The sequence below is a fragment of the Canis lupus genome, chromosome 18 (genome assembly GCF_048164855.1).
Source record: "Canis lupus baileyi chromosome 18, mCanLup2.hap1, whole genome shotgun sequence".
Classification (NCBI taxonomy): domain Eukaryota; kingdom Metazoa; phylum Chordata; class Mammalia; order Carnivora; family Canidae; genus Canis; species Canis lupus.
In genome coordinates this window covers 35042880-35058209 of record NC_132855.1, presented here as the reverse complement: position 1 = coordinate 35058209, position 15330 = coordinate 35042880, and the positions used below count along the sequence as shown (strand labels likewise).

The 15330-nt window shown below is 32.2% G+C and overlaps 1 protein-coding gene across 14 annotated transcripts in view; it reads left to right on the top strand.

Moving 5' to 3' along the window:
* The window catches only part of PHF14 (PHD finger protein 14), a 233087-nt gene that overhangs the window by 95879 nt on the left and 121878 nt on the right, over positions 1-15330 (top strand). For 11 of the 14 annotated variants that reach the window (XR_012010961.1, XR_012010962.1, XR_012010964.1 and 8 more), the window contains exons 15-16: positions 10185-10235; positions 10358-10479. Coding sequence is in view for 6 of the 14 variants with exons in the window: in XM_072783991.1 (XP_072640092.1) it covers positions 10185-10235; positions 10358-10479 (173 nt within the window). In the remaining 8 variants the exon portion in view is untranslated. Of the gene's footprint in view, positions 1-10184; positions 10236-10357; positions 10480-12414; positions 12498-15330 lie in introns of all 14 variants that reach the window. The other 3 variants (XR_012010968.1, XR_012010967.1, XR_012010965.1) reach the window with 1 other exon arrangement.

The following is a 15330-nucleotide window of genomic DNA, read 5'->3' as shown; positions in this document are numbered from 1 at the left end:
CGTCATTGTCTTTGTTTCCTCTGGGTTCCCTATTTCTGTTATGTTGGTCTCTCATGTTGAAGCTTTAAGATGCTTGGGGATCTTTGTATATCTATATCTATATATCTCTATCTCTATCTCTATCTCTATCTATATCTAATCTATATATGTAATTAAGTTTATGTGGGGCTGTTTTCCCTATAGGGATGATTTTATGATTGGGGGCTTTTTCTTTGAGAATACCTTAAATGTCAGTATCTGTAGCTTTTTCCATATCAATTTAGTAGAAGTATTCTCTCATCTCCTAAATGGTAGGTGTAATTTTGACTGCCAGACTCCTGGATAGGTGAGGAGAAGGGGGCTAAAGATCTCACAGTTCAGAAATCAGAATTCCATGCAAATTTTCTGGCTTTTGTTTGCTGCATCATTTCTCCCTTCTCTGTGCCTGATAATCCATTGTCCAGAGTTTGTCTGGTTGTTTTTCTCCAGAGAATAGGCCTTCTGTGTCTAGTGGGAGAGGAGTAATCCCTTGACAGTATAAGGAAGGAGAGAATTCCCTTATAACTTTATGTTACTGAATTTTAACCCAAAGTAGTGTTTTATTTCTTACCTAGATAGTGATTTACACAGTGTGGTAAGTGGAATAATGGCCCTCCAAAGATGTCTGTAAACTAATCCTTAGAACCTGTAAACATGTTCTAACATGTTTATATATAACAGAAGGAACTTTGCAGGTATGACTAAAGTTATGGACCTTGAGATGGGAAGATTAAGCAGAGTTGTCCATGTGCCCAGTCTAATCACATAAGTACTTAAAAGAAGAAGACCTTTCCTGGCTGTAAGTAAGAAGGAGATGTGACTATAGACATAGGTCACAAAGATGCAGCATTGATGCCTTGGAACATGGAAGAATGGGGCCATGAGAAAGGAATGTTGGCATCCTTTAGGAGATGGAAAAGACAAGTAAACTGATTCTTCCCCTTAGAGACCCCTGAAAGATATACAGCCCTGTCAGCACCTTAATTTTAACCCACTGACACCCATGTCAGAACTGTAAAATAGTGCATTTGTTTTTTTTAAGCCATTAAGTTTATGATAATTTGTTACAGCTGTAATAGAAGCTAATAGAGATTAATTTGTGGTTTTGACATTTAAAGCTGAAATGGGACAATGATTCATATTACTGTATGTTTTTTACTTGAAGCCATGCATGTAGGAAATGAATGACACCTTCCTCCATACTTTTGGAAAGTTCCAGTAGTACAGTAGTTTATTCATACTTAAATGTTTTGTATCATTAAATGATGTAGGGTCAGTAGGTGAATTTTATTTTATAGTGCTTAATTAGTTTTTTCAACATTGATGGATGTTGAAAAAATTTTGAAAGGCATTTTAGTTTTATTTAGATATAAGTTAAATATAAAAATCCCTTATGCCATGATGGAAAATTAGTTCATTATTCTTTAAAGTTTGCTACAATTAAAATTAACCTAATCAACTTATGGCTGATGATCTTTTTTATAACAGCTTTATTGGGATATAATTCACATACTGTGCAATTCACTCATTTAAAATTGTATAATTTAGTGTTTTTTAGTAAATTCATAGAGTTGTACAGCCATTACCACAGTCAGCTTTAGAACATTTTCATTGCTGTGCACCCCCAGCTCTTCCCGCCAAAATTCCTGTACCCATTAGCAGTGACTCCATTCTCCACTCTCCTAACCTTAAACCCTAGACAACTAGTAATCTACTTTCTGTCACTGTATGTCTCTGCCAATTTTGGACATCCAAGATAAATGGAGTAATACGATATGTGGCATTTTATGACTGTATTTTTTCACCTAGCATAATATTTTCAGGATTTATTCATGTTATGGCAGTATCAGGACTTTATTCCTTTTGATTTTTGTATAATACTCCATGTTATGGCTATACCAGATTTTAAAATTCATCCATTCACCTGTCACTTGATGGACATTTGTGGGGTTCTTTTTGTTTTTCACCCCTTGGTTGTTACAAATGATTCTGCTATGAATATATATATAAGCTTTTGTGTGACCATGAGTTCTTACTTACCTCCATTGTACACATAGCAGTAGAGTTGCTGGGCCTTATGATAACTCTATTTTTGCCATTTGAGAAACTGCCAGATTGATTTTTAAACTGGCCATATAACTTTCTGTTCTCACCAGCAGTGTATGAAGACCCACGTTTTTCTGCATATCACAAATATTTATTATTGTCTATTCTTCTGATCTAGTGATCCTGGTGCGCATGAAATGGTATCTCATTATGGTTGATTTGTATTTCTTTGCTGGCTAATGAGACTGATTATATTTAAAAAGAAAAAAATATGATCCAGTCCCTTTTCCCTCACATTTATCTGTGCCATGTAACAGTGCTAAAATGATGTTTGTAGTTAGACTCTTAAATGAAAAATGACTGAGATTACACATCTGTTGTAAAGCTTTAAATAATTATCTATTATTATTTCCCTTGTCCCTAATTTTAGTTTGTATGAGCTAAGAAAGCAAAACTTAATGTGATAATACGATGAAATTCCTGAAGGATAACCTGAGGAATAATGAAAGATTAGTGCCCTAGCACTTTTTTCCTTTGGTGCCTTTATCACAATTGGAATTAATTTTTTTGTATGTTGTTAGTTTAATAAATGGGTAGAGATACTTTACATAATAGAGACCTGGCTATTTGTTTTTAAATATTTAAACTTTTGTTACATGAATGCTAGATTAAATTCAGATAGTAAACCTGGGACAACAATAAGAATTGTTTTAGCATGGAACATGCTGCCTCATTCTTTGGAATAGTTGAAGCTATATGACTGTCAGGGAGGGTTATTTTATGAAGAGTTTCCAAACTGGGTAAAAAGAAACCATTATATGAAATAACACTTAATTTTAATTTTAAGATGTATGTGAAAGAACCATGATCCAGTTCCAATTCCTTTGACCCCAATATGTCATGGATCCTTCTTTACATTCCTAGTCTAATAGCCAGTTTATTGTTAAAATAACTGAGCAGCATAGTTACCCCACATACCAGTGCCTTCGCTTAAAATTCCAGTATTTTACTTGGATCCTATATTTAGTCATTTTAGTAATGCTTTCGCTACTATCCTTGATTCTCATCCCCTTGCCAGTCTGAGTTCTTTTTTTCTATTCTTGCTGGAGAGTTGCCAGTTATGTGTGTTTTTTGTTGTTGTTAGTCATTTTTTTCTATACTCATCTTTAAGGTGAATGTTGAGTTTTATATCCTTATTAACGGTATTAAAACTTACTCCTAAATTTAAGAATAATTTTGACTGTAGTTGAGATTTTGAAAGATATGAGTAATATGTGATTTTATTTTTAGCTTCTCCTTAGTTGCACTTAATCATATTTATAAATAATTATTCATGTAATTATTTGTTTGGTATCTGTAGACTCATGGACATGAACTCCTAAGTGGACAGGAACTGTCCTGTTTACTACTATATGTCTATTACCTCCTACAGGGTTTGGTTCACAGCAGGTACTTAGTATTTCATAGTTCTTTCCATCTTTCACTATGGCTATGCATCTGAAGCTAGTGTCCTTTGAAGAATCTTTTTTCTAGTTCCTTCTTGTTAGAAAGCGAATTGGTCCTTTTCTCCTTATATATTAATCATATTTCTATGGTGAAACTAGAATTACTCAAAGGCAGCCCAGGAGACACTTGTGTAAGTATCTTGTTATTTAGATATTTTTCTGCATTATTTTTTCTGTGGAGACTTTACATTTGCTTTTATGCAAGGTAATTACTTTTGAAGAAAATATAGGTAAGCTTACCTATGTCCCTTTTGAAGTTACTTTAAAATTGATGTTTGTACTTTTTTGGCATATTTTCTAATGACTTTAATGTAACTTGAAAGCTTTCAGATTTTCTTTTCGTTTTCTTTACACTTTATGTTATCTAGTGACTTTTCATCTTTTATACAAGCGCCAAAGGACTTATTGGGACCCATCTTCTCATAGTCTTTTACACACATCCATCATTTTCTATTCTCTTTGAAGTTGTATATCTTTTTTCCTATCTCATACATTTTATTTTGTTTTATAGATCTCCTTTTTTTAAAAAAATAAATGCCATAAAAAGTCAAAATACCTTTTAGCAGTTTGAGTAAAACCATATTGTTTTTCAGGATGTGCTTGTTATAGATCATTATTTTGAAAAAAGACTTAAACACATGGCTAAATTGTTTAACATCTAATGTAACAGTACAGTCAATATAGCCTGTTCTAAATGGCATTCTCCATTTGAGAGATAATCAAATATCCTAGAGTTTACTTACATTGCATTTGTTTTTAAATTGATTTTACACATCCAAAATAATAGCCTATTTAACAGAGTTACAACCTAAGTCCTAAGAATTCGAGAAACTAGAATATGTTTTGTGTGTGTATATAATTTTTGGTGCTAGTTTAGTGGAAACAAGCATTTGGACTCAGCCCTATTGAAATGACTAAAGGTTACTGTGCATTGTTTCTTCACCTACTTGTTATTTTTATACTTTTTAAATTAAATTATTGCAGTTCTGGGAAGAAAACATTATTTTTTAAAGGATTTTATTTATTTGAGAGGGAGCACAAGTGGGGAAAGGGGCAGAGGGTAGAAGCAGACTCCCCACTGACTGGGGAGCCTGATGAAGCACTTGATCCTGGGACCTCAGGATCATGACCTGAGCTGAAGGCAGACACCTAACTGACTAAGCCACCCAGGTGCCCCAGAAAGGGTTATTACATATGGAGGCTTTAGATATCAGAGTTACTGAGTCTGTTATTCGACTCAAGGTAACCTATGCTAAACAGATTACATAACCTCAGTTTGTTATAGATGCTTAGAAGAAACCCTGGCAAAAAATTTTGTGGTGAACTAGACAATATTTAACTCACTTTGGCTCACTTGGAAGAGATCTACTACAGGTATCCTTAGCTCAAATAATCCTATTCAGAGTTTAAAGACTCCTTCTGTGCTTTTTGCCCCTTGGAAATCTATCATTTTTATTTACTCCCTGGAATGTGGAATAAGGAGAACAAAGAATAGGCAGAGCTTTGGAATTTTACTTATTTTGAATATACCATTATTCATGAGAAAGGTTTTATAGGAATGCTTATTTATTAATATGTAAAATGTATAATTTATTTTCTACTTTTAGGCTTGTGGTTATTTTAATTTATAGTGCTAAGAAAAATTGGCCATAATTTTATTCTTCTTCATATTTTTCTAACCTTGTTAATATAAATTAAATTAGATAAAAATAAACTCTACAGCCAAATGACAAGAAAGGAAAACGCTCACTTTTGGTGATCACTATTCCATCTGTTATATGCCAGTAGCCAATAGAAACAGATGGTGCTTTGTTCACACCTTGTTTGTATGTATAACATTTTATTCTAAATATTTTATGAGCTTTCATATATGACAGTTTTCAACATATTGTTTTATAATTGGAAAGCATATACTTATTTTTTTAGGAATTTTATATAATAATTTATGTTGAAAATTAAAAATAAATGATATTGAAGGATTTTGTATAACTGCCCCATAGCTGTTGGCATTTTTTCCACAGCATAAATCTGAATTTTAGCTTAGCAGAAATTGTCAAAGTTTGACCTAATTGTCTTAATTAACTTTGAATTTGGAATTTTGTTCATGAATAAGCATTTTCCTCTTTTTGTATAGAACTTACACAGGAAGCATTCCTTATGTTTCTCTAACCACATATAAGCTTGTTTATTAATTGTCATTAAAAAGATCCATTTTAAATTTAGAGGAAACAGTACACAAATGAATATGTTGAAATCTATCTTAGTGATATCAAATATGTTGAGGCACTGTCTTTTAATTTTAAATTTAGTTCATTTGTCAAATGAATCATTCCAACCTTGGAAAAATCATCATGCACCTAACTTCATTGTAAATTAAATAACCCAGTGCTAAAGAATTAATGAAAATTTGTTACATGTTTTCTAGTCCAAATGAGTGAAGTTATGGAAACATTTAATTATTGTTTTAGATGAATAAACTATTAAAATGATGCGTGGTTGCTAAAAATACTCCTTTTAACATATATACACTGTCTGTAATACCATGCTACGCTCTTTGTGTATATTTTATCCCCTTCTGTTTTCAAGAAAATGTACTATAGACAGATAAAGAGCCAAGTGATCCTATGTAATTCTGATTGTCCTTGTTCCTTAGGCAAATAAAATTCTTACAAAATAACAACAGAAAAAAATAGAAATATGTCAAGTTTTGGAGTGAATTTCAAACTTTCATTTACTCTTAATAGCTTAATAATTACAAAAGAAAGCACAATTTGCAACTGAACCCTCAGTTATATAGAACTACGAGGTAATGTATCTATCTTTTTTAAGTTCTGAAGCCTATGTTTGATAAATAAAATTCTTCCTTTTTCTACATGCTGTGTTCACCCTGCCTCTTATTTATTTTGTTTCTAAAATGGTGTCAGCCTCAGTATATATCATGAAATGACCATCCAGTTATGAATACTTCTAATATATGTAAAATGGGGTAAGCCTTTGGATGATTGAGATTTATTAGATGAACCGAACATGTTTTGTTACTCCTTTTTGCATCATTTCTCCCTCTTTCTAATTCCTCTTAGCATTCCTCTTCTGATTCAGGGATACCATGTGTAAGATATCTTCTCTGTTGTGATTGTAGGCAGTCATGAATTGTCATAGTTACAGTTGTTGCCACTTCATTAAAACTAGAAAAAAAAGAAAGAAAGAAAGAAAGAAGAAAGAAAGAAAGAAAGAAAGAAAGAAGAAAGAAAGAAAGAAAGAAAGAAAGAAAGAAAGAAAGAAAGAAAGAAAGAAAGAAAGAAAGAAAGAAAACAAACCCAGAACTGTCAGTATTTTCCTGGTTGGAGGACTTGGTATATGAAAAGTTGTGTTTGAATAATAATGATAATAATAATAATAATAATAATAATAATTCTTCTTCTTCTTCTTCTTCTTCTTCTTCTTCTTCCTTCCTTCCTTCCTTCCTTCCTTCCTTCCTTCTCTCTTCTTCTTCTTCTCTTCTTCTTCTTCTTCTTCTTCTTCTTCTTCTTCTTCTTCTTCTTCCTTCTTCTCCTTCCTTCCTTCTCTCCTCTCTCTTCTTCTTCTTCTTCTTCTTCTTCTTTCTTCTTTTCTTCTTTCTCTTTCTTCTTCTTCTTCTTCTTCTTCTTCTTCTTCTTCTTCTTCTTCTTCTTCCTTTCTTCTTCCTTCTTCTTCCTTCTTCTTTCTTCTTCTTCCTTCATCCTTTTTCCTTCTTCATTCCTCTTTCTTCTTTCTTCTTCCTCTTTTTTTGGAAATATTACTGATGTGCTAAATGCCAAAGAAGAAGCTTGCTGTAATTTACTTTGGTAATGGATAATGTTAGTCATTGTACTGACAGAGTACCCAATTGGTAGAATATAGTATCAATTTAAGATATTGAGGTAAAATGGAAGAATTCTTCCTTTAGGCATTACAGTGTTATACACTTGATCTTAAGCCAAAAGGCCGAGAAGCGATGGCATTACAGTGTTACAATGTATTTAAGTACTCAAGTGAGAATAAGAGATTTTCTTTCTCATAATAATTTTATTTATTTCTACTTGGATTACACCATTAACCTTGGATTTGGCATGAAGAAAAATCACTGAATTGAGAGTTGAGATACGTGGGTTTGCAGTTTTCCTCTGTCAGTTATCAGCTCTGTGATAAGTCACTTGTTTGGACTGCTTTTCAGAGCTCCAAGATGCTATAATTTCATATTGCTTATAACACTTCTGTTTTTTCTGGCTGGGAACTGTTTATGTTTAGTTATTTAAGATTACCACAGGAATACATCATTGATTATCATTTGGTAATAAGTGTACTTCATTTAACATGACTTTTATTAGAGTGCCTGGGTGGCTTAGTCAGTTAAGCGTCTGACTTCAACTCAGATCATGATCCCAGGGTCCTGGGATTGAGCCCTGCTTTTTGGCTCCTTGCTCAGCAAGGAGCCTGATTCTTTCTTTGCCTCTGACTGCTGTTCTTCATACTTCTGCACTCTCTCTCTCTCTCCAAATAAATAAATAAATAAAATGTTTTTTTTTTTTTTAAGTTTTATTTAAGTAACCTCTACACCCAACATGGGGCTGAAACTAATGACCCAGAGATAAAGAATTTCATATACTCTTGGAACTGAGCCAGCCTGGCACCCCAAATATTTTCCCTTTGGTACCAATTATTTGGATCACCTGATGGAAATGACCTTATTCGTAAATTATACAAATCGAAAAATAGATTACTGGAGAAGGGAACAATAATTTATCCATTATGTCAACTGTTTTATCATTTGCATTATCTAGTATATTTATGGTTTTAATCTAACCACTTGGTTATTTTATTAAAACATTTATTGAGTTTTTATGTAATACATATTATACTAAGTTTAATTGAGTCTAGAAGATGAATATGGCATGGTTCTTGCCAGTTTTATGATGAACTGTGTTGGAGGACAGAAGTAGAAGCAAAAAGGACAGGAATGTCACAGAAAGAAAAGATGAATATGTAAAGAGCTAGCCCCAAGATTTTAGTTAGAACATGGATAAGTGTTGTCAGCATTAAGGACTCTTCCACATTGATGTTCTCAGACCTTAATGTGTGTATAATTTACTTGCAGATCTTGTTAAAAAGGAAGGCAGATTCTAATTTAGTATGTTGAAGTGAGTGTGAGCTTCTGTGTTTGTGACAAGCCCCCGGGCATGCCAGTGCTTATGAGCTATGATTGATATTTTGAGGAGCAAGGCTCAGTGCTGTTTTTTTCAGAAGTAAGAATAGACTCTCTTTAGGGCTTGCATTTAAAGTCTTTTCCTGGGATCCCTGGGTGGTGCAGCGGTTTGGTGCCTGCCTTTGGCCCAGGGCAAGATCCTGGAGACCCGGGATCGAATCCCATGTCGGGCTCTGGGTGCATGGAGCCTGCTTCTCCCTCTGCCTGTGTCTCTGCCTCTCTCTCTCTCTGTGACTATAATAAATAAATAAAAAAAATTAAAAAAAAATAAAGTCTTTTCCTAGATAAAGTCTTTCTTCTTCTAACTTCATAATTTAATTAGAACATACTGATTAGCGGTACAAATATAAATGAATACAAAGTTTATAAATTTGCTTCTTTTGAATGACTAATTTAGTCAGCTGTTGGTTATATCTTGGAGCAGATTAAACAGTATGCAATTAGCCATGGTGTTAAATAACAAGGGACTCAATATTATGAAGAATTGAAATGGACAGTAATTTAGGAAAACAGCTTGTAATGGACATCAGTTTTGTTCACAATTATTTGGTACCTATTCTAATTTGGGAATGTTCCTTGATCTTAAGGGTCAGACAAACAAATTTGTGGGAATGGTGCCTCCTTTATCTTTCAGCCTCTAAAGAACTGGTCTGCGTAGGAGGATTATAAATTTATAGAGGCTGTGCAATGTGGGTGAAAATTTTTAACATATTGGATACAAATAATATTGTAGTTTTCTTTTAACATTTAGATGTCATCTTTCTAATGATAAATGTGTTCTGAAATATAGGATGTAGAATTTCAACTAAATAAATTTAAAGTAAGTCACTTATTATACCATGTGTTAGTTAGGTTTTTATTTTTTCTTACTTTTTCTTCTTCTTCTTCTTTTTTTAGTTAGTTTTATTTAATCTTGGATTTGGGGGAATCTGAGATCTTTTATTCCCACTTTTTGATGGCAGTTAAAAGTTGGTTGTTTATGTTATACAAACATGTATGTACTCTACACAAACATTGGAAATAATAGTAATATGAGTCCAGGTTTAGCATTTCGGCTATAGAAGTCATAGAAGTTAAAATTTAAATGCTCTGGATAAATCATAATTGTGTGACATGTGTGAAGTGTTGAAAAATCATTTCAGCTGATTTTGGAGAACTTACTTTTCCTATCAGATAGTTGTGTAATTTAAAAGTAAAACACTTGTACATTTAATTTGTCATGTTTTATCTCTTATGACATAAACTGTAACAAAGTGCACTAGAGCGATACAGTATTAATTAGAAATACTACTTTTTCAAGTGCTTAACTTAAAACAGTAACATTTAACAGAAAATATTTATTTTTATTATTAATTAAACATTAGATATTTTTGTGGAATTTTTTTTTTTCTTAGAGAACCAGAGGACGAAAGCGAAGCTTCATTCCTGAGGAAGAAAAACATGAGGTTGGAATAAGTTAAGCATTTTTTACAGTCTAAACTTTGAGAAACTTTCTTGCTTAAATTTTCTTTTTTCCTCATATCTTGGTTTTGTTTTATGTTTTGTTTTGTTTTCCCTTGTATGGCAGGAAAGAATTCCTAGAGAGAGAAGGCAAAGGCAGTCTGTGTTACAAAAGAAGCCTAAGGCTGAAGATTTGCGAACTGAATGTGCAACTTGCAAGGGAACTGGAGACAATGAAAATCTTGTCAGGTAAATTGGTTGCTGAGACTTTGTCTTTAGGGGATTGAGGTTCCATCTTCATCATTTTCTCATCACAGATATAATGGGGAAAAAATCACAGTATAGGACCTTTCTTAAAATCTTATTTAGTGGAAATAGTAGTTCAGAAACAGATTTCATCCACTTATTAACTTGCCACACATGGTTATTCTCTGGCTTTAGGTGTAATTAAGAGTGAAGTCTGGATTTTGAACACAAGAAACAATTTTCTCTTGACAATAGCAGTTAGCAATGCTCTGTGTTTATAGGCCACAAAAATAATTTCATCTAAACACTTCGTACTAAAGATTATTATTTCATTTCATAAACAATAAAATTCCTAAGTTGTTACATATTATAAAAGTTGAAGTTTATTAGTAATAATGATACAGATTCTTTTTTATTGACAAGAGCTTCATTAGTACTTCCTTACCATTTATCAAAACGAATGTGTTAAATGCTTCTCTCATGAAATAAAGAAAGGTGAAAAGATGGCCTAGTTAGATTTTGTTTTTTGTTTTGTTTTCTTCTTTGTTTCTTTGTTTTGCTTTGGTACTTTTTTAAAGAATCAGACATAATGCTAATCAGGAATCTCAGCTGATGTTGCACAGTGACTATTCCTGAGGGTCCAGAGACTGCTAATTTTAGCCTTTTGCTTCTTGCTGAGATAAAGAAATTACTCAAAGCCCTGGGTGAGATGGAGGAGTGGGTGGAGTGGTGAGCAAAAGATCTAATTTAAAAGTAGTATCATTCTTTCAAAGGACAGTGGCACAAAGAGCCTTCTAGCATGTTAAGGAAGCCATTTCTGATTTCTTTCAAGAATTATCTTTTGATAAAGCCCTGTGAAATTAACTGAGGGCACAGAAATTAAATGTTTCAAAAAGAATGAGTTGTTAAAACATACGTTAGCACTGTTAAATGATTTTAAATATTTGCTTCCAAAATGATGTCATTTATTTGCCATTAAAAATCTAATTTGTTTGTTTTAATTCATCAAATAAAGGCATGCAGTTTTAAATTTTATGTGTTTTTTTTTTATACTATCATTAAAGAAAATGAGAAAATAAAAATTCCAGTGAAGAAATACAAGTGCTTCCACAGAGTTAGGAAGGTCTATCATGTTTGGTCAGTGTTCTCCGAAGTAGTACATAGTAATGAGAGCTATCCTGTAGATGAAACTCATTTAAATTTAGGGTAGAGTAGTTTTTGTATCAGAAGATACACATGAATAATTCTGACCATAATACAATTTTCTTTACGTAAAAAAAAAAAAAAAAAAAGAAATCCCAAGCATAAGTATAACATGATGGAGTGCATAAAACAATAAAAATAAATAAAAGAAAAACACCATAAAACAGTCTTATATAATGAACAAAAATTCAATCTAAAGGAAATCCCCTTGGGGTTGAGGGATGCATCTTGGGATCTGATCAATTTGAAACAGTAGTTAAAAACTAGAGAGCTGGTTCTCTTTTTAATTATGTGAAAATTATGTAAATAATTTTAATTATATGAAATAATATATAATTAGATTATATTTTTTAATTTTATATATATATGTCCTCATATATTTTTTCAAGATCCTAAGCTGATTTATGACATTTTTGCTGTAGCACCTATAAATTTATTTATTTTATTTCCTTGGTCATGTATTTGAAAGAACGTAGGACATAAATTCATTTTTATTTTAAAAACCACTTTATAACAAGAGTATATCAACACATCATATTTTAGTTATCATAAAAAAGTAGGTATAATCTTTTTTTGATTCTTGATGAGATTTTAAAAATAGTATTAGCCTTTCCTATCATTTATTTAATTAATTGTTATAAAATTTCCATTCCTAATTGCATTATTATAACATGCCAGTGTCTGGGATTTTGTGGAAAGTTCTTCTGGAAGGTAAAGATATTTTTGTTACTCTAGAAATGATGAATATACAAAGTCTTCCTTGATTTTGCCTTGATAAGAAGATAACATCACAGATTTTCTGCAAAGGTTTTAAAGAGGTAATGAAGAGGGAATTAAATGTTTTATAATATTATATATTAATGTTTTTGAGGATAAAATAAGCTGGATATAAAGCAATGACATAAAATGTTTTATAGTTATAATGTGATTCTTCTGTTATAAAACAAAACAAAACAACATATTCAGTTTTAGCACTATTGCTCTTGGGTTAAAGAGAACTTTTTTTTTTTTTTAATGTAGAATTTCATGTGTTTTAAAAGGTAATCTTATAAGCTAATATTTGCCATTTTCCCTAACATGTCTTTAATTTTGTAATTGGCACCATTATTATTTGCAAATCACCCCCCAATCTATGCTTTTATGATTAAGTTGCATCTTAAATATTATGTACACATGCTATTTTTTAACTTTAATTTTAAGACATTTTAAATTAGACTTTACTTTTCCTAAAGATATATTTCAGTGCTTAGTCAGTGATATATTATGCTTACTATGTATGTCTATTAGGTTCTCATAAAATTAAACTTCTTGGGTGGTAATTTAATTAATAATATTTTACTGAATATACTATATTTTCTCAGGTTCTTTTGAACTAGTGTACGTGATTCACTAGAACCTGCTGTTTAGCAGCTTTGATTTTGAAACCACACTTCTCTATGTAATTCAGGCTATATACAAAAAAAATCCTTCTTAATTATTTTCCTGGCTTTTTCAGTTACCTGTATACGTGTATATGTGAATTTACATGTATAATCTTTTCATATCATTGGGAAATTGAGTTCAGTTGATCCATTAACTGTAATATTAAGTTCTAGCTGTTATTTTTGGTTTGCCTCTAAGTTTTTCTCAGGTCTTTGGCAAGTAATTTAGCGTTTCTGTGTCTCAGTTTTTCCCTCTATTGTACATGATCAAAATTATACTCTGTTCTATTAGGGACTTAAATGAGTAACTACTGAGTGATAAATATTTTCCATATAGAGTGGTAGGGTAGTGGTATAGTTTAGTAATACAAAGGATACATATATGTGGGCTCCAAAATAAGGGTTCCAGTTGGTAAATATATTTCCATAATAATACATGCTTATTTTTGCTTTCCAGAGAATGTGCATGCCTTGTTTTTGTTGAATCTGTTGAAACATGTCAAAATGATTTGACTCAGCTATTTCCACTAGACTTGGGAATTTGAAAATGATCAAGGTCCTAAAGAGAAAGATGGTTTACAGTATCTTACACATTTTTAAAAAATAGTGCCTCCTTTTTGCTATCTGCATTTAAAATTTAATTAAAAATTACATGGGAAATTCCCAATTAAAAATGTGTATTTCTTAGTGCTAAAGGTCACATTGAAGCTCTGTTTTGGAATTATGAAGTCTTTTTAGGTATTTATCTTTTTGTGATGGATGTTCTTGTTGAGGTAGTAATGGCCTATGTAGTGATACATTTATTGGTTTTTGTTTCCACAGTTCCTGGAACAATTAATACTCAGTAAATGCTTGGTAAATGAATGACTACTTCATATAAGTAATGACTGATCATTCTTTGCTGAATTAATTTAAAAAAATATGTTATAATTTATTCCTAGAACAAATTGGTCATTAAATACAAGTATTTGATGAAGTTGTTTAAAAGGCTTAATAAAGGAAAATTGCTTTTATGTCACTAAAAATACAAGATGAATACAACTAAGGAAATAGGAACTACAGATCTCAGATTAGTTAGTTGATATATCAGTGTAATAAACAGAAATGAAGTGATCCCTCTCCTTGATCAAATTTGATCTGCAAAAGATATATTTTTAGATGTTGGTGCATCTTTAAGTCTCTATCAAACTGTCAGATTAGGAATGAGACCAAACTTTTAGACCTCAAATTTTAGCTTAACCCTGTAAACTCAGTGACACATTTTATTACTTAATGGAAGATAGGAGAGAGAAAAAAAGGTTTTGTAAAGCTAAAAACCCTAGAATCCATCAATCATCTTAAATAGTATCTTTAATTTTATTTTGTATTGTGGCCACTACTCAGAAGCATTGAGTGTAGGATATTATCCTATGAAGCTATTTCACTTTTTTATCTAGGTCCACGTATTAAATGCTTACTATATTCTCCTCATTTGAGTAAATGGCAAATTACTTAGATACTGAACCATTTTGGTTATAAGATTAGGATGTTTGTTTGGTCTCAGCAATATTAGCACTTTTATTTATTTCATATTTTAAACATCTGGCTTCTGAGTGCTTCCCTCCTAACTAACTTTGTATCATAAGTGGTTAAGAACACCAGCAAAAATTCATGTTTATCAGATTTTTTATTCAAATATTAATCTCTGGGATCCCTGGGTGGCGCAGCGGTTTAGCGCCTGCCTTTGGCCCAGGGCGTGATCCTGGAGACCCGGGATCGAGTCCCACGTCGGGCTCCCGGTGCATGGAGCCTGCTTCTCCCTCTGCCTATGTCTCTGCCTCTCTCTCTCTCTCACTGTGTGGCTATCATAAATAAATAAAATAAAATAAAATAAATCAAATATTAATCTCTTTGATTACTCAGATTTTTTAAAAATTATTTTGTTCTGACATGTATGGAGGCTTATTAGATTACCTGTGTTGTGGTTGAGGGGTTGTTTTCTTGCAGAGATTTTATTAGACTAAAGAGTAAAGCTGGGCAGCCCGGGCAGCTCATCAGTTTAATGCCACCGTTAGCCCAGGGTGTGATCCTGGAGACTCGGGATCAAGTCCCACATCAGGCTCCCTGCATGGAGCCTGCTTCTCCCTCTGCCTGTGTCTCTGCCTCTCTCTTTCTCTGTGTCTCTCATGAATAAATAAATAAAATCTTTAAAAAAAAAAAGTAAAGCTATGATTAGTTTATTTGTTACTAT